At 48.3% G+C, this 20,226-nt stretch overlaps 1 protein-coding gene across 3 annotated transcripts in view; it reads right to left on the bottom strand.

Moving 5' to 3' along the window:
• Positions 1–2,399: 2,399 nt before the first annotated feature.
• The window catches only part of ATXN3 (ataxin 3), a 36,444-nt gene continuing 18,617 nt past the window's right edge, over positions 2,400–20,226 (bottom strand). For 2 of the 3 annotated variants that reach the window (XM_056133653.1, XM_056133655.1), the window contains exons 8-10: positions 19,876–20,042; positions 14,908–15,004; positions 13,903–13,957 (exon numbers count right to left, since the gene is read on the bottom strand). In XM_056133653.1, coding sequence (XP_055989628.1) covers positions 13,924–13,957; positions 14,908–15,004; positions 19,876–20,042 — 298 coding nt within the window. In that variant the 3' untranslated portion in view covers positions 13,903–13,923. Of the gene's footprint in view, positions 3,307–8,018; positions 8,117–9,725; positions 9,741–13,902; positions 13,958–14,907; positions 15,005–19,875; positions 20,043–20,226 lie in introns of those variants that run through there. The other variant, XM_056133656.1, reaches the window with a different exon arrangement.

Here is a 20,226-nt window from a genome sequence, read left to right as displayed (position 1 = left end):
AAAAAACCAAACCAAAACATTTCAATGATTTCCTTTCGCCTATGCATGGAATTTGTCTTTTTGAACCACAGGTCAAAATGGTGAGCGGTAAGACATTTTTGTAAATCTTGGCACCAGCATCATTCTGTTTAAAGATAGTACAAGATATGCCAATGGTAAAACTGTGATTTTAGGCTCTAACTAAAATAGATTCAACTTAATGTGAGTAAAACAATGTCGGCTACTGGTAGTTTTTGCCCTAGTGAGCCTCAACTAATATGGAGCTTCTTTTCCTACTAACTTTGGCATGGCTAACAGCTTCAGGAGAATCATTTAAGGAAGACAAAGCAGCTCCTTAAGTTTTCTGTGAACTACAAATAATCTGGCCAAAACTCTAGTACTGGAGTAACCTTCTGAAATAATTTACATTACCAACCTATTTATGTTAATTAGTGTAAAGAACATAAACCGGTGATTTGAGATCAGAGCTAACTCCGAGTTTTAAAACGTAATTACAGTACTTATAAATTCATGATATGAGAAAATATGAAAGTGGTATCTCCAAAGATAGTTTAAACTTCACGTAAAATACTAGTTATCATGACTGTGTGGGTTTAATCCTGATAATATAAATCATACATTAGAACAATAATACCAGTAGTTTATATTTTAAATAAGGATGTGTTCCCATGTTCCCAACTGATAAACAACATGACAATGTCTCCATAAACAAAGATCTTGGTAGGATAGGCTGTGAATTTTTGGTGCCTGTCTTTCTGGCTCATGATTTACAGCAAACTAAGATTTCTGAACTCTGAACCACAGCTCTGTACATGATCTGATACTGGGAACATGAGCTCTGGCATCTTTTCATCCTGGCCAATCAAAATGGAATATAAATGTTCAATTACATTTAAACCAATCCAGAAAGGATGGTGGCTCGCTAGTGATCCTGGATGTATCTCTTAAATACATTAACTTCACAACAAGACAAATAAACGTATTTGTGAGCGATGTACACTCAGCTCCATGTAAAAAAATAAAAATAAAAATTCATTAATGAACAAAGGTCATCACACCCTCTCTTTCTCAAATGCACTACCAAGGGTGTATGATAAAAGAGCTTTATAAACTTTAAAAGTTAAAACTTTCAAATGCATATTCATTTTCTCACTTATATATTAGGTAGCTCATATTTCAAGTGTATGAAATGCTTAGTCAAATTTTTTTTCAATGGAAAAGATAAAAGCCAAATGCCCAAGGAAAATATGAAAGCACAGTGGGGTAGGATAATTATAGAAATGTTCATCTTAAAATATTTTGGTTAGTAAATTTGAGGAGCATGAATGAAGTGCCAACATCCCTTGCAGCTTAAAAATTGTGTAATTCTTTTGAAATATTTTCAATATTTGCAAAAAAAAATTCTGTTTCAAAACATAACTGTTTATGTACGAGAAACTTCAAAAATATTTGGCACAAATAATAATTAAAAAATCAATTCCTATAAAAAAGATACTTTATAAATGTAAAAGAATTTTCTCGTCTTTTCCCATTAGCAATAAATTCTAGTTTCTAACTCCAAAAATTTCTCCCTGATAAAATGTGCGCAGCCATCCACTAGAATGGCAAATCTAAGTAACAAGCTGAAATTTCTTCTTAAATTTTTGCTTATAAACAATTCCAGCGTCCAAGGGGCTTTGAGAAAGGATAGCGCATGAGGGATGAGGAATCAAATGCCTATTTCTAAGCGATGTGGCTAATTTTCATTAAAATCATACCACTGTTTTGACCCAGTAAGAAACTCTCTGTGCATCCTTATTAAAGAATGTTTATCAAAACTAAAGACTTTTTTTTTTTATTTACAGACCCATTAAGTATGGTGACTCTTTAATTCTTAAGCCATTTTGTCATGATGCAAATGTCAATTCAATGCAATGTGTGTGTGTGTGTGTGTGTGTGTGTGTCTGTCTGTCTGTGGAGGGGGAAGATGTTTGGGCCACACCCAGCGGTGCTCAGGACTTACTCCTGACTCTGCCCTCAGGGATCACTCCTGGCAGAGCTCAGGGGACCATATGATGTGCCAGGGATCGATTTTGGGTCAGGGGCATGCAAGACCAGCTGCACCTTACTATCTCTCCGGCCTCCAGTAAATATATTTACTATTTTCCTTAGCAAATGATTCTCCAGTTCCCAATCATCTCTGGCAAGCTCTGCCTTCTCAAAGCTGTGTGGCAGAAGCAGACATTTTCATTCCAGGACCCCACTGCCGCTGGAGCAGCTGACTCCAGTCACAAGAAAAAACATAAAAACCTGGAGACTGAAGGCCAAATCTGGACTCTCCTACATTCATGGTGGGTGCGCTACAGGGCAAGGGAACGGGCTTCCACCCTGGACAAGGAAGGCGCCCATGGGTGCAAGGAAGGGGGCTCCCACACAGCTGGAAAGGCCGAGCGTGAGTGTTGGGAGAAGACATTCATGAAACACCTGGAAAAGGACATACTGCCCTGTTAAACATGTTGGCTGATTCTCAGACACGTGTGCAGAGTTGATTTCAGCTGAGGAATGGACCAGAACCACGAGATATTGATCCCATCTCAGAGGGCTTTAAAAAAAAAAGTAAAATCCCAAGTAGAATGACTAACGTCAAAAAGTTGTAGAAAAAAGAACGGTAAACAACAGAGAAACCGTGATCAGAGGAAAAAAGAGAAAAAAACCCCTAGGAAATACCCAAGCGCACACCGCTTGGGAGTGCAAGTCTTACACTGACCTAAAAGGTTCCTTTGGCTTCAGAGAAACAAAAGCAACCACTGGAGATGAAAATGAACCAAATACCTACACAGGAGGGAGGAAGTAAAAAATACAATGTAACGTATGGGTAGCTCTGTGGCAAGAATTGTGAACTGGTCTGCAAAATCAGATCCCAGAAAAATGTCCTAACTTTAGACATGTTAGATATTGCACACTCAAAAAAAAAAAAAAGAACATTTAGAAAACAATTTTCAATGTCTTTAATCGCTGAATGCCTCTTTGGCTACTATCTGGAGGATCATTCGTGAGTCCTACAACTGATGTATTTTTCCACTTTTGTCAAATTTGTTTGCAAACCAACCAAAGTCTTAATTCCTCTGTTGAACATTGTTTTCTTTGACACATTGCCAAAATGGACCCTATGCTATTTGTCACGCAGGATAATGTTGGAAAGTATGAATATCTAAATGATTTTTAAAAGGTATTATTATTTTCCTTCTGTTTTGAGATTATTTTGAACAGTTTCTAAAGACATGGTCACGGCTGCTTGAAGCATGTCCTCTTCACTCATAGAATCGACTGTTGGGAAAGAAAATACACACAGTTTTTAGAAATTTCTGGAAAACTCTCAACACCATCAAAAAGATAAACTCTTAAAAAATGGTTTCTATCTGACAACCATAGTATGCATTTTAAAGTTTACAGATGGTAAAATTCACTCTTATAGTTGTACAAACTTTGACAAACGCATAGAACTGCACGACCACCATCATTCCCATCATTTCCCTGCCTTCCCACGTGCCCCCCAATTCCTTCTTGCTACCCCACTGTGATCGATAACCAGCCCCTAGTCTTAGATAACCACAGATAAAGTTTCTGCCCTGCAATTTGTCTTTTTTCCTGCTGACAGAAATGGAATTATACAGAACGAATGTAGCTTTCTAAGTAGGGCTTTTTCTGTTCTTTTCTTTCACTTAGCCAAATGCATTTATTTGCATTTCAGATCAAATAGATGAATGAAAATTTAAATTGGTTTTATATATACATATGTATAAACAATTACCTACAATTTTTTTGGAGGGGGCTAGAGCGAAAGTACAGTGGATAAAGTTTGCCTATTAAAGGGCCAACCTGAGTTTGCCCCCTGAGCATCCCTTATGGTTCCCAGAGCCCACCAGGACTGCCCTGAGTACAAAGCCAGGAATAAGCTCTGAGCACTGCTGGGGCTTTTTGTTTTGTTCTGTTTTGTCTTGGGGCCACACTGGCAGTGCTCAGGGCTTGCTCGTGGCTCTGTGCTCAAGGATCACACCTAGTAGGCTTGGGGCACCATCTGGGGCTCCAGGGACCGAACCCTGGTCGGCTGCATGCAAGGCAAGTGCCCCACACGCTTTTCTCTACCATTCTGGCCCCTAAAAACTGTTCTGAAAGAATGATTTACGCAGGGCCCGGGACTCGACAGCGTGGGAGCTGAGAAGGCTTTGCCCTGTGAGCACAAGAACAGGAGCGCATCCGAGGTCAACCCCATCCTGGCAGCTCTGCTGTCTTGTGCTCTCAGCATCCCAGCCATGACAGGGAGCCCTTGGAGAGCAATGCACTGCCCTGGCAGGCACTCCTGGGGCTGCATGACCAGCACCACTGAGGGGCTGCACCAGAATTCAGCCAGCAGGCAACCTCGAAGGGAAATGGAAGGACATGGGGTAGGAAGAAAAGGATAGTGCAGTCACAGGAAGGTGCAGCAGGACTGCAGGGCATGCCGGGCATGCTCTGGGCAAGAGCTCCATGGTGAAGAAACACAGATCAAATGACTTCAGCATTTGAGAATGACTTCAGCACACCGTTGAGCAGAGTCATTATTTTACCTAGTTGTATGCATTGTATGCATAATATGTAGCATGCATATATAGTATAGGGTATGTAGCATAACATATAATAGAACATTGTACAGTATACTACATTTCTCAGTGGGGGCCAGAAGCATAGCACAGGGTTTGTTTTGGTTTTGCTTTTTTGGGTCATACCAGGCGATGCTCTGGATTACTCCTGACTCAGCACTCAGGAATTATTCCTGGTGTAGCTCAGGGGACCATATGGGATCCCAGGGATCAAAGTAACTGCATGCAAGACAAATGTCCTGTGCGCTGTACTATCGCTCTGGCTACACACAGGGTTGTTAAGCTGCTTGGCGAACCCCGGGTTGATCCCCAGCACCGCACAAGGTCCCCCGAGCACCGCAGGAGTTATCTCTGAGCATAGATGCTCTACAGATGCTACAATACCGAAAGCTGTGTAGTGTGCACAGGTTCACTTAACTACCAGCACATCCCTCAAACTGTTCAGAGGACCACAAAGACAGTCCTGGGCAGTCACCCTCCTTTCCTTTCCTCTGTCTTCCCGAACTACAGGAAACCATTAATCTGTTTCCTGGCTCTAAAACAAATTTCTCCTTTTCAAACGTTATACAGATAGGATGAGATCTTTGGAGATGCTTTTTGTGTGTTTGGTTTCTGTCTCTAGCCCGTACCTGGGGAGACTGGGGGGGGGGGGGGGGGGGCGGCTCCTCCCATCTTAGAGCGAGGGAGTCACTCGTGGCACCCTCGGGAACATGCAGTTCCAGGGCCGGAACCCAGAGCTCCCACAGGAGAGCCTGTGCTCCAGTCTTGCCTTGACATTTCTCTAAAGCACCCTGGCTCCCGACCTTGGGGGGAAGACAGGGTCTCGCCCAGGCAGCCTCCCTGAGTGACCCCCGCCCCAGCGCCTGTGCCCAGACTGCTGGCATCAGCATCACCGCTGAGAGTCCCCTGAGCTGCTGCTCTGCCAACAGTGCCAACGGTCAGTCTTTCTCTTCCTTCCCTTCCTGTGCTGGTGGCTGCAGCGCTCACTGGGGGGGTGACACAGTGGACTGTGGGGTGCTGTAGCGTGGGGATAGCCCCAGGGTGGCACCGCTGCAGCCACGAGTCACACCTGAGGAGGGGGGTGCCACGGTGCAGACACAGGGCAGAGTGGCCGGTTCCACGCCACGACGACTCTGTGCTTAAGGAAACACACCAACATACAGGCTGTCACACTGAGGCACCCTCCATTCCTCTGGGGTGGATGCCCAGGAATGTGACTCCTGAGTCGTACGGTCAGTGCATGGCCAGTTTTTAAGAACTTGACCAAGTTTCTAGAGTGTCTGTATGACCGTTCAAGTGAAATGTAGGGAGTCTTCCTTCCTCTCGCTCTCTCCCTCTAGAGCTATCAGGCCATCTCCTAGTCATACCCTGGCAAGCCAACGTTTAACATCAACTATAATTTAGAAAACTCACAGAAAGGAAAACCTACTGTGTTTATACATATGTACACATATATGAACATGTATTTTATTATTTTTTTTATGTAGGAGTAAAGTAAGTAAAATGGTAAAGGCCCTCCCGTTGATCATCGATTTGCTCGAGCGGGCCCAGTTACGTCTCCACTGGAGACTTTGTTACTGTGTCTGGCATATCGAATACTCTCGGTAGCTTGCCGGGCTCTCCGAGAGGGGCGGAGGAATTGAACTCGGGTCGGCCATGTTGGCTGCGTGCAAGGCAAACGCCCTACCCGCTGTGCTATCGCTCCAGCCCTATGTAGGAGTACTGCTATTTATTCAGCCACTGATTAGGCTGATTGAATTGTGCATGAACTCCACTGAACGTGTATTTTAAGAGAAGACTGATTTTAGGGAAATTTGCTTAGAGCAATAAAGGGGACAGGGGGAAAGAGACTCGTGTCCATGAGAGAACACGGGTTTCCCAGAGGGAAGGATGGAAGCCACACGGAAGGCAGAGACGTGGCCCAGCTCCAGGGTGGAGAATGCACCTTGACTTCCACTCTATTGTTTTTAATCCTTCCTGGCATCCCCTTGACTACTTTCTTAATCAGTTATTTAGTGAACATCTTTCAGTCACCTTTTAGGGGAAACCTTCTGATGACTAATTTTCCCCTCCTTTTCTTTTTTCTTTTTTTGTTTTTGTATTTTGAGGGCACACCAGGTAACTTACTCCTGGCTCTGAATTCAGGGTACAGTATGGGATGCCAGGGACTGAACCCGGGTCGGCAGTGTATAAGGCAAAGACCCTACTGCTGTACTATCACGCCAGCCCTTTCGCTTCCTTCCTGAAGGAAACAGGTTCTTTCAGAGAGCTAACCATTCTATAGCATTAGAGCGGCAATGGAGCAGGGCGGGTATTTGCACTGCACGAGCCAACCTGGGTTCAATCCTTGGTATCCCGTATGGTTCCCCAAGCACTACCAGGAGTGAGTCCTGAGTGCAGAGCCAGGAGTAATCCCTGAGCACTGCCAGATGTGGGCCCCAAACAAAATAAAAACGAAAACAAGCTAACCATTCATTATAAAATTAAAGGTTTATGTTTTTAAAAAGCAAAGCACCAAAGAAAAAAATTATATAGAAGTATGACCCATGATAGATTCCGATCACCACAGATGGTGCCCTGACCACCACCAGAAGTGATCTCTGGGCACAAAGCCAGAGTAAGCCCTGAGAACCATAGGTGTGGCCCAGAAACTAAAAAAAAAAAAAAAAAAAAAAAAACCCTTAAAAAATAAAAAGTTCTTCCTAATCCCTCAGAGTAGCATTTCTATCTGGGGGCCGTATTCCAAGGGACCCCCCAGGAAATTGGGGGTCCCAATGAGACTAGGGTTGCTATTTTTTTTCCCCAGTTTTGGACCACACCCAGAAGTGTTCAGGGTTTACTCCAGGCTCTGTGCTCAAGCATCACTCCTGGTGGAACTCAAGAGACCATCTGGGATCTCAGGGATGAAGCCCAAACTGGCTGAGTGCAGGGCAAGCGCCCTCCCCGCTGTCCTGTCTATCCGGCCTGCCGTGAGTCTAGCAAGCCTCACGAAGACCAGGCAGGGTGGGGACCACAGGCTGGAAGCAAGGCTGGGAATTAATTGGCCAGGTCTGAGGAACACTGATTTAATCTCTTAACTGGGGAGCTTTCACATTCTGGGTGATGAAATGCACTCAGTTCCTACCTGCTTCTTCTTTCGGGAGACCTGAGGAAGGTACTAATTAAAGTGAAGTCGGGAGAGTCGGGAGCACAGGCAGAGAGTTTTTAAGCAAAACATCCTTTGAGTGCCACCGTCTGCTTGTTCCGGACTCCAGGGAAATTTTAATAAGTGACAAATTTACTCAAGAAGTCAGTACAGTTAGAACAGGGTAGAAAAATACCTGGAAAGTCAAAAGCACATGGAGCTGGCCCTTGTGACAGAGGGCCAGGCGACACGGGGGATGCACGGTCAGAGCATACCTAGATCACTGCTGAGGGCCCCGGGACTCGTGGTCGGCCTTTCACATGGGCGCGTTCGTTGTCTGGGTGGATCTCGCTGCTGTTGCTGCTGCTGCTGCCTGAAACATCCAAAGTAACGGATGTTACAAACCCCCAAACTACCCCAGGCACAAATATGCCATGAGAAAAACGATTTGCGTGGAGAGGAAGAAGTTCCACAGAGCAAAAGGCGGATGGCACGACCTCCCCGCCCCCCGGCCCTGAGTTAATGGATCTGAACACCAGCCCCCCCCCCCCCCGAGTGAACCTGAAAGTTCCATGGTGCTGACCCCAGAAAGAAGCCAAACAAAGTCAAAGGCCGTTTGCTCTTTCGCTAAAGATGCACCGGTCCCTATTTTCTACAAATGCATCCGCTTCTAGAACCTTCATCTTGTAGGAAACCACTACAAATAAGCCGCTCTGAAAACAGACAGGTTCTCAAGGGAGTGATTCTCCACAATCAGCCCCTGTGGTCCATGGGAGCCAAGTGAGGGGACGCGCACGCACCAGGAGCTTCATCCCATCGCCGTCCCTCCCCCCCCCCCCCCCCCACCCAAGCACCTGGGCTCTCATGTCCCGGGCTGCTATGTCTCTCTCGCTCTCCACACAGCCAATCCCCAGAGTATCAACTGTACCGGGCAGTGCCTGTCAGCAGCCACGCACCAAAGACTCGAAGAAAGAAAGAAACAAGAATGATCTCAGTAATCCTGCCTGGAAAGAAATTCTCCATTTGCAAAAGTAAAAAAAAAAAAGAAGGGGCTGGAGAGATAGCACAGCTGGTAGGGCGTTTGCCTTGCACGTGACTGACCCAGGTTCGATTCCCAGCATCCCATATGGTCCCCTGAGCACCGCCAGGGGTAATTCCTGAGTGCAGAGCCAGGAGTAAAACCCTGAGCATCGCCAGGTGTGACCCCCAAAAAATCTGCACTTTGAAGCAACTCCATAATGACTACGATGTTAATGTGGAGGAGAGTGTTGGTGATCCAGAGCCTGGCCCTCGAGCAATCAGACTTCACGGGAAATCTCTGCGAGTTACTCCTGGTGGTCCAGTGCTACCAACCACCAGCAATCTGAGGGAAGGGTATGAAGAATCCTAGTGGAATTTTCAATTGAAAAGGAAGAGGAGGGTCCGGAGCGATAGCACTGGGGAGGGCATTTGCCCTGCATGAGGCCAACCCGGGTTCGATCCCCAGCATCCCATATGGTCCCCTGAGTACCACCAGGAATGATTCCTGAGTGCAGAGCCAGGAGTAACCCCTGAGCATTACAGGGTGTGACCCAAAAAGTCAAAAAGAGAACCAAAAGAGAGAAAAGAAAGAGTAAAACAGATGACGGTTGGATGAGAAGCCAGAACCTTTTCCCATGAGATACCAATCAGGTTAGACTAGCTTAATCAATCAGGTCTTTCTCCTTATACTTTTAGGAAACATCCCAGCTGTTTTTTTCTCCCTACTGACAGCCGTCTCTGCTACGCATGTGCGTACCTTCTTAAATTACTATTAGTTTCATTACAAAACTGTTCAAGTTTATGGGATCAGGGCACAAAACCACTGCGCCCCTAGCACCGGATGCCGACAGCCCTCCCCTGCAGTCCCCATGTCACCTCTGGTCGGCCTTTCCCCACCTCCCGTCACTGCTGGGTAATAAGCCTCAACTTCTAAGGTCAAAGGCTCATGATTGCTGCGAGACTGTCTCTTCCCTTGTCTCGTCTCCGTGCGCCAGAGGCGAGTGAGATCCTGCAGGATTTTTCCTCCTCCCTCTCACTTATTTTGCTTAACAAGACACTCTCGGGTTTTATCCACAACGCAGCAAATACTCCTATCTTTCCTAAGGGCCGTATGGTATTCCACTGTGCATCTGTAACCACAACATCTTCATCCTTTCACTCGCTTGTCTTTGGACATTTAGGTCGTTCCCGTGTCCTGATTATTAGACTAATACTGCAAAGAACACAGGAAGAAAACACAGATGGCCGGGGAGCTGGATGGGGCTTAGGGGTTTGCCTTCGAGGTGGCGACCCTGGGGCTGAACACCATCAGGGGTCACTGGTCAGCAAAGCCAAGAACAGCCCGAGCAGCTCCAGGTGTTGGATCTCCCCACGGCCCTGTCCCCCATAAATATTGAAAGGAATGATCGTTTTTCAGTTACCCAAACCCGAATAATCGCACATTTTTCTCTAAGGTATCTCTTCATCTTACGTTTTAAGCATGAACAATGTGGGTATAGAGATGGCACGGGAGAACCCCGCTGACCCGCCCAGGCTCCTGCATCTGGGCCCTGGCACCAACACGAGTAGACTTGCGGGGTCTGCGCCAACCCCCCTCACCCCGGAAAGGTGTTTAGTATAGAGAAATAGGACCAACAAAGGGAATGCCACCAGCAAAGTCTGCCATTTCTGCCCACGGCCTCTGAGCACACATACCAAGACACGGAGTCACTTCTACTTTCTCTTGACAGCCTGAGCCTCGATTCTGGAAGGCCAGGCCGCGGACAGTGAGGAAGCGCCAGCACGGAAGCCACCATCCCCTCCTCCCTCGTGCCCCTGCACTCTAGAAAGCACATCGGAAGGCAAGGGCGAGGGAGAAGCAGGCCACAGAACACTGCAGAGGGAAGACCCTCGTTCGACAATGATACACTGGTGAGTGGACAAGAGAAAGAGACCGCAAAGAGCGCCAGGGGCAGGAGCAAAGCACTGGCCAGCAGGAGGCCAGAGCTCGATGCCCGTCACAGCAAGGGCCTGAGCGCTACAAGGGGTGACCCTCGAGAGCCACACCCCTGGGGGTGACCTTCCTCCCCATAAAAAAATACAAAGAGGGACAGAGCAATAATAGTACAGTGGGTAGGGCGCCTGCCTGGCAAGCGGCCAATCTGGGTTCAATCCCGGAGCACCCCAGGAGTGATCCCCTTGTGCAGAGCTGGGAGTAACCCCTGAGCATCACCAGGTATGCCCCCCAAACGAACAGAAAATAATACAGAGAGGGGCTGGAGAGGTAGTACAGTAGGTAGGGGACACCTGCCTTGCACACAGCTGACCTGGATTCGATCCCTGGTACCCTATATGGTTCCCTGGGCCCCTCCAGGAGTGATCCCTGAGCACAGAGCCAGGAGTGGCCTCAAAACCAAAAACTAACTTAAGAAAAGCAAGAACTAGGCTTCGCCATCTTAAGAGTGCTCCGGCCCTGTCACAGGTAACGCCAGTCCAGGTGGGACACCAGCCAGATACTAGCCGGGTGTGACCCACGCCCAGCCTGGGTAGGCTGCGTGCAGCACGGGCACCCTGGCCACCAAAGCCGCACTTCCCGAGATTTAGGATTCTTTTTAATTTAAGCACACCGTTTGTCTTTTCTTCTTTTCCCTGGAAGTTTTTTTCTCTTTCGGTCACACCCGCGATGCTCAGAAATTACTCCTGGCTCTGCACTCAGGAATTACTCCTGGCTTTGCTCAGGGGACCACAGGGGATGCTGGGGATCGAACCCGGGTTGGCCGATGCAAGACAAATGCCTTCCCCACTGTCCTATTCTCCAGGCCCTTGCCTGAGATTTACACAGTGACTGGCAGCTTTGGCTGTTCTCTGCCGGCAGTAAACCAGGGAGATGCCAGCCCAGAACCCCACCTTGGAAATGGCTGTGCCGCTGAACAGCCTGTCCCCATATCCAGGCTACCGTGCTGGCCAAGCAATGGTTGTGCTGGTCACTCCTGCTGCAGAATGCTCCTTTCCCAGACACCCTATACACCCAGTTCCTTCAGCAGGCTGACATCAGTTCTTGCAGGGCTGGCCTCAGTACCCTCACACCCGCTCTCCGGAAACCTCGGTGCTCACTGTAGTAAATGACCGTCTGCTTCAAACGCTCTTGGCAATTTCGTTTCTTAAGACTACATTCTGGGGACTGGAGCAATAGCACAGCGGGTAGGGCATTTGCCTTGAACACGGCCGACCCGGGTTCGATTCCCAGCATCCCATGTGGTCCCCTGAACACTGCCAGGGGTGATTCCTGAGTGCAGAGCCAGAAGTAACCCCTGTGCATCACTGGGTGTGACCCAAAAAGAAAAAAAAAAAGACTACATCCTGGGGGCTGGAGGTATAGCATAACAGTAGAACATCTGCCTTGCACACGGCCGACCTGGGTTCAATTCCCAGCATCCCATATGGTCCCCCAAGCACTGCCAGGAGTAATTCCTGAGTCCATGAGCCAGGAGTAACTCCTGTGCATTGCCAGGTGTGAACCAAAAAGCTCCCCCCCCCCCAAAAAAAAAAGGCTACACCCTTATACACTACAGTATGCCACTGAGGTGGCTGCAGTCTGTGACCGACCGAAAAAGTTATGTGGGAAGCACCATTTTATTTTTGTTTGGGGGTCACACCTAGCAATGCTCGGGGCTTACTCCTAGCTCTGAGCGCAGGGATCACTCCTGGTGGGGCTCTGGGGACCATATGGGATGCCAGGGATTGACCCAAGTTGGACGCATGCAAAACAAGATACCCGCTGCACCGTTGCTCTGGATGGGATTTCTCCCAAGCCCATGCATCACCAGGAAGGCTCCCTGCCCTGCCCCGTGAGTGGTCCCCAAAGGCTGCCAGGCGAGGCCCTGAAGCAACAAGAAAACCTGGATCGTTTCAAAGCTGCACCCAGAAGAGACACCAAGGAAGCTGCCAGGCACCATGGCACCGGGCAAACCCCTGGCAGCTCTGCACACCATCCATGCGGACACTCAGGCATGCCAGGAAGCCTTCACAGGGACAACGCAGACACCCAGGGTACCACTTGCTCTTACGAGGCAGGGTTCTACTGCCAGGGGGGTCAATAACAGATAAGATGAAAATACAGACACGGCTCTGAAGATAATCTTACAATTTTTATGGTTTTTTTGGGGGGGGGATAGGTGGAGGCTACATCTGGCGATGCTCAGAGGTTACTCTTGGTCCTGTGCTCAGGAGTTACTCCTGGCAGTACTCAGGGAACCATATGGGGTGCTGGGGATTGAACCCGGGTTGACGGAGTGTAAGGCAAATGCCCTCCCTGTTGTACTATGGCTCTGGTCCATACAATCTTTACGTTAATGAATTTATAATAGGTCTGTGGCCATATTTCTGACCTCCAGAGTCCAGTGCACTTGCTGGAATGCATTCTGTGGCCACTACATTAAGTATGAAGCTTCAAATAGTCCATAGGGAGGGACAAAAAAAAAAAAAGAAAGAAAGCCACAAACAATTGCAAGGAGTAACAAGATAGCATCTGGATTTGTTTGGAAGCCAAATTCCTAAAGACGGAAACTAGAGGTCAGAGAGCTGTGCAGCAGGCAGGGAGGGCGTGTGCCTTGCATGTGGCGGAGGCAGGCTGGAATCCCTGGCAACCCACGCAACTCGCTTGTGTCTAAGTTTCTTTGCTTATGTCCACCCTGGAGAAGCCTGTGTTCTCTCTCTAACATTTACTTCTCTTTCTCGCCTCTCACATCTAAGTAAGTTTCAATAAAAACTACATTGCTTCACAAAAAAAAAAAAAGCCATGCCCATCTATTCATCTGTTTTAGCGATATAATGAAATAATTAGAAAAAAATGATAAAACCTTTGTTACACAGTCAGACCGGGCAGGAGAGCAGAAAGCCAGAGAGTGGGCCAGCAGAGGGGGACACTAGTCTGGCCACGGACTGAGATTTGTTAAATCCAGGCAACAGATAAACAGGGTCCATTATCCTGATGTCTCTACTTATGAACACACTTTAAGTTTATGATAATTTAAAAAAAAAATACCTGAAAGTTAGTTTTAGATTCTAAAAGGTAGTGAACAACACTAATCAGCGCTATTTTGGAAGCTTATATAATTAAGTCCATTAATCTATCACTGAATAAAGACTAGAAATATCTCACATTAAGAGGATGTCAGCTGATCAGAACTTTCCTTCATATACTTCTGAGTTGTGACTTTAAAAAAAACAAACAGAAAACACGGTAAATATTATCTTCAGTACACCAGCAAAGTCAAATCGCTCCAATATTTTCCATACCACTAAAGCACTGCCAGCAAGACTGCAGGCAGCTACCCGGGTTCTCGGCTTCAGGGATGCTGACCTGTGCCCACACAGGCACCACACATCCCGAAGCCCGAGCAGAGGCAGTCACGTGACGGGGAGACGCAGCCCGAGGCTTTGGTCCTCTGGCCGGGGCTTAGAGAACCTGCACACCTATCTGTGAGCGACTCTGGAATCTTTCAGGACAGCGTCAATTTTAGCGACACAGAGAAGAAAGGGAACACTTCTTGTGCATGACAGTTGCCAAGCTGCAAGAGAGGCTATTCGGAGACGGGGAGGGTCCGTCAGGCTCCCAGAGTGAGGTCCGCTGAGCAAACAATGTGCACTTCTGCTCTGCCCGGGCCTCTGCCACCCCCAGGCCTCCCGTGCGGAACAACTGCCTCCCTCCAATGTGGCCATGAGCCGAGCCACTCCTAGTGATTCCTACTGCCTACACCTCGGAGAGGGTCCCCCCCGGCTGAAAACGCTGCTCTCCTGTTAACGGCAGAATGACTCTGACTTTTAGGCGAGGAACCAAGAAGCACATTCAAAGGGTCATTTTGCTTTTGTCTGGATCCAAGACTCCATTAGCCTCTTGCTAACGGAAATTTTATGAGGACCCCTTGACCCCATGTCATCTAAATCAACTGGCATTGGGGCAAGGTTTTCCCCTAAAACTACATTTCATTCCAAAGTTCAAAACATAAGATGGAAATGTTCACAGGGTTCAGGCAGTGAGCGCTGCTTTACAAGGAGAGGAACCTCCAAAGAAACAGCCGAAGTCTAAGCTGTATGTTTACAAACAGACGAAACAGCCAAAGTCACGACCAAGTGTGAAGATTTAATACGGTGTGACTACTTTACTTTTCAAAGTAGGCTTCTCTTCTCTTCCGGAGTTCTTCTGAAGTCAGGTGTGTACCTGATGAGTGTGGGGTATCTTGAGATATACTTCTAGAACTACCTGAAAGCAAAAGAAAGTGACAAAAGAGCCATCATTTTAGTTGGCAACTCAAGCAACAGTAACTTACACTCTTCTTCTTAAAAAATGGGGTTGGAAGGGCTGGAGCAATAGCACCGCAGGTAGGGCGTCTGCCTTGCATGCGGCTGACCTGGGTTCAATTCCCAGCACCCCATATGGTCCCCCAAGCACCGCCAGGAGTGATTCCTGAGTGCAGAGCCAGGAGTAACCCCTGAGCATCAGCTGGGTGTGACCCCAAAAGCAAAAAAAAAAATGGGGTTGGAGAGGTAGTACACTGGGTCGAGCACTTGCCTTGCCTGCGGCTGACCTGGGTTCGAGCCCTGGCAGCCCTTATGGTCCCCTGAGCCTGCCAGAAGTGATCCCTGGGCACAGAGCCAGGGGTAAAGCCTGAGCACCACCACAAAACACCAACCAAACAAAAAATATTCTGTTACTATTCCATAAATATTTGAAAAACTCTTAAAATTTCAGGGACAATGTACTCTGACAGTTCCAATCTAACTAAACCCCCTGCAGACAAGTTGTCACCCCTCTGTGGTAGAGTGACCCTGAGCACATAGGTCCAACAACCATCTCCCTAAGAAGAGTTGCTGGCACCATATTTCTGTGCTGCCTTAAAAAGGAACCAACACTTTAAAAGGCATGGAAGTCCTGAAAACAACGGTACAAGTGTCCTAAAAATATAAAATAAAATGTGGAGTTCATGGGCTGGAGCGATAGCACAACGGTAGGGCGTTTGCCTTGCACTCAGCCAACCTGGCTGAGCTGGGTTCGATTCCTCCGCCCCTCTCGAAGAGCCCGGCAAGCTACCGAGAGTATCTCACCCGCACGGCAAAGCCTGGCAAGCTACCTGTGACGTATTCAATATGCCAAAAACAGTAACAACAAGTCTCAAAAAATGGAGACGTTGAGCCAGGAATAACCCCTGTGCATCGCTGGGTGTGACCCAAAAAGAAAAAAAAAAAAGAAGAAGGAGACGTTACTGGGCCCTGCTCGAGCAAATCGAAAACAACGGGAGGACAGTGTGTTTGTGTTGAGTTCATGCTCAATTCAATCAGCTTAATCAATGGCTGAATAAACAGCAGTACTCCTACATTAAAAAATAAAAGAAAATGACACAACCCCCACCGAAGCCCAACACAACACTGCATGCAGAACCGTCTTGAACAGCTGGAGAGAGTGCAGGGGTGAAGGCACGCGCCTGCCGTGCATACAGCTGTCCTTACTCTGATCCCTGGCACAGCCGAGCATGGCACAAACACCAACACCAACCACATAAAAACCTAACGTGAGTACTACAGCAAAGGAAAGTCTCCAAAGGCCAAAATGATAGCACGTGGGCTATCAGATCTGAACTCACGCCAAGCAAAGCTAGGTGCGGTCCTCCAAGGACAAAATGCTTCAAGTTTCTCACTTAAAAGATGTGCCAACCAGGGACCGGAGCGATAGTCCAGCAGGGAGGGCACGTGCCTTGCACATGGCTGACCGAGTTCGATCCCTGGCATCCCCTATGGTCCCCCAAGCACCGCCAGGAGTAGTTCCTGAGTGCAGAGCCAGGAGGAACCTCTGAGCACCTCTGGGTGGGGCTGAAAACAAAGCCTTGTAGCACGGTAGCACTGTCCTCCCCTTGTTCATCGATTTGCTCGAGTGGGCACCAGTAACGTCTCCATTGTGAGACTTCTTGTTACTGTTTCTGGCATATCAAATATGCCACGGGGAGCTTGCCAGGCTCTGCTGTGTAGGCGGGATACTCTCAGTAGCTTGCTGGGCTCTCCGAGAGGGGCGGAGGAATCGAACCCGGTTTGGCCGCGTGCTAGGCAGACTACCTGCTGTGTGATATCGCTCTAGCTGAAAACAAAAACAAACAAAAATGTACCAAATTCTACACAAGGTAAAATACAGTGGGAAGAAGAGGAGTAAAACACACGCAGGAAGCCCGACAAGACAGCAACTGCTCTGTGCCTGGCGGGAGCTTGGAGCAGGCAGCACACGGCCTGAGCTAGGCCCAGCGCTGCGGGCAGCTGTGAGTCTCAGGGGCCCCCAGAGCACCACGCGGTGAGGTCCACGCCTGAACCACAGGGCCCACCTTCTCAGGGAGGATTCTGGGGATCCTCAGCACCGGTGGGGCGGACCTTGAAAGCAGAGCTGTGGTCTCTACATGCTGGGGCTAACCCTGCAGGACACGGCTCAACAGTCTTCTAAGCACAAACAAAGTTGAGGGCCCGGAGAGATCGCATAGGGTCTGGGGGAGGCATTTGCCGTATATATGGTCGACCCCGATGCAATGCCTGGCACTGCAAACGGTCCCCTGCAGACCCTGGGAGCAACCCTTAAGCACAGCCGGGTATGGCCCCCAAACCCTAAATATGAGCAAATGAAACAGCAGCAGAGCCAGGGACATGGCAGAGTATAGGCCTGGCAGGCACACGGCCGGAGCCAGACTCAAGGCAACCAGAGCTGCTGTGAGGCCCCACAGCTGGAAGGCTGGAATAAAACACGACTCACACCTTTTGGCTACTCAGAGATATGTCAGGAACAGTCAGACCACAGAATAATATATGGCACAAAAAATGATGACTTTTCCTATGAATGGAACCTCCACATTTATTTATATATTAAACTGATAAGTAATCTCATTAGGAAGAAGGTAGCAAATTAACAATAAAAAAACAAAAGTTCCTACTGGGATCCGTGGTGGTGGGAAATGGGCACTGGTGGAGGGATGGGTATTTGATCATTGTATAATTGAAGCCCAAGCACAAAATTTGTAAGTCTACAACTGTACCTCATGGTGTCTAATAAAAAAAAAAAAAAGAAAAAGTCCTAAAAAAAAATAAAACAGAAAAAATCCCACCCTTACATTTTATTCATTCATTTATTTTTTTTTTACTTTTTTGGGTCACACCTGGTGATGCACAGGGATTACTCCTGGCTCTGCACTCAGAAATTACTTCTGGCGGTGCTCAGGAAATCACAGGCTATGCTGGGAATCGAACCCGGGTCGGCTGCATACAAGCAAACGCCCTCCCTGCTGTGCTATTGCTCCAGCCCCACTTTGATTCTTGTCTTCCTGTTTATTTGAGGTTTGTTTGCTTGGCTGTTCTGGGACTGGGGGAACACTCCTGGCCCTGCACTCAGGGATCATTCCTAGAAGGGCTCAGGGGACCACATGGAGTGCCAGGGCTCGAACCCGAGTCTGCCACATTCAAGACAAGCACCCTCGCTCCAGCCCCACATTTTAATATTTTTTAAAAAATGGGGCTTTTGGGTAGTGCCAGGGACACACCTACACCCTCACATTTTATTTATGTATTTCTTATTAGGGTGTCATGATTTTCATAGCCATTGATAATAGAGCTTCATGCATTCAGGGTTTAACTCCAATCCCACCACCAGTGTCAGCGCCGACCCTGATGGCCCCACGTCTCCTTCCTAAGAAGTATTTTCTCTGCCCGGATTCCCTGGCAGCATCTTCAGGTCTCTGATGCTGAGTTTAAAAAGCAAACCCAGACCCGTGTGGTGCAGGGTTGCGCCATCCTAGTTGGAAAGCTGACACCACACTCCATCCCCAGAACACCTCTGGAGGTCCCTCCTGGACACAGGGCCATGACGAGCGCAAGCCCCTCAATGTGTGGGTGGCCCCAATCTCCCCACACCTGCCCCCCAAAACGAGGGCGTTAGTAAGTGCCAGAGTTCTGTAAAGTGATATGGAATCTCTGCAGAGGCCTTTCACGCACCAGAGAGTTTTACTGGGCCAAGGGCGGGACCAAATAGTACAGTGGGTAGGACACTTGCTTTGCACAGGATCCCAACACACCCTCTGTTCCCCCGATTCCCAGAGTGACCCAGAGCACTGAGCCAGGAGTAAACCCTGAATACAGCTACTGTGGCTCAAAAAAAAAAAAAAAACCAGACTTTTACCGGTCCTGAAAGACAGCGCAAAGGCTGAGCACGTGTACCAGCGTATGGGAGGCCAGGTTTGACGCCACACAGTGTCATCTGCCTTGTACCACCAGGACCAGTTTCCAAGCACATGGCATTCAGCAGTTCTGGGTTCCATCCCTAGCATGGCATGAGCACTATGGGGAGTGATCCCTGAGCACAGAGCAGGAGTAAGCCCTGAGCACTGCCAGGTGTGTCCCCACAATAAAACAAACAATACAAAAAAAAAATCAACAGCACACACACACACACACACACACACACACACACACACACACGAGTTTTATCAAGAGGTTACAGCCAACACTGTAGTGCTCTGGACAAGGTTTAACCAACCCCCACAACAGTGAAACTCAGCTGGCTGTTGTGTTAGTATACAGCTATAACCAAACGCAGTTACTAGAAATAAAAATGTACTTAGTACTAATATGAAATGTTTTAAAGATGTTTACATTGACAGCTTAAGCAAACAAACAAAAGGTTGCTCAGGGGTTGGAGCAATAGCACAGTGGGTAGGGCGTTTGCCTTGCACACTTGCACACGGCCAACCCGGGTTCAATTTCCCAGCATCCCATATGGTCCCCCGAGCACGGCCAGGAGTAATTCCTGAGTGCATGAGCCTGGAGTAACTCCTGTTCATCGCCGGGTGTGACCCAAAAAGCCAAAAAAAAAAAAAAAAAAAAAAAGGAGGTTGCTTATGGGGTGGAGATGTGGTCCAGTGGTAACCTGCATGCCTGGCATGCACGAAGTCTGGTTCTGATCCCTGCCACTGAAGGAAAATAAAAAGTATCTTGACTGTACAAACAAACAGCCATTGTTTCTATAGGACTTGTCAAAGAATGAACTTGGAGGGGAAGGAGGAGTGGGCTGAGCCGACAGCCCCACGACACCCAATCCCCCCCGCGGCCCACCTTGCATGCTGAGCTGAATGGCCCTGCGGAGATCCGCCTCCTCGTCTTCCAGGTCGATCTCCTGGCGGCTCAGCGCGAGCGCCTTCTGCAGGTCTTCCTCCTCTTCATCCACCACCGTTGACCCATCATTGGATTCTGAGACTCGCTCCAGTTCTGTCTTCTGGATTCTAAAGAACAAAAGCACCATTTTCAGGTTCGATCCCCAGCAGTGGTCCCCCCAGGCACTGGCAGGAGTGATCCCTGAGCAGCAAGGGGAGCAAGCCCTGAGCCCAAACACTGCTGCCCCCAGGAAGATATCAGGCGGTGCTGCTCCGGCAGCAGGACACTAGCGCCAGGACGACACAGAGATCA

Source organism: Sorex fumeus, unplaced genomic scaffold (genome assembly GCF_029834395.1).
Source record: "Sorex fumeus unplaced genomic scaffold, SorFum_2.1 ptg000098l, whole genome shotgun sequence".
NCBI lineage: Eukaryota > Metazoa > Chordata > Mammalia > Eulipotyphla > Soricidae > Sorex > Sorex fumeus.
The sequence above is the reverse complement of the archived record's forward strand: the minus strand, read 5'-3'. Positions and strand labels throughout refer to the sequence as shown.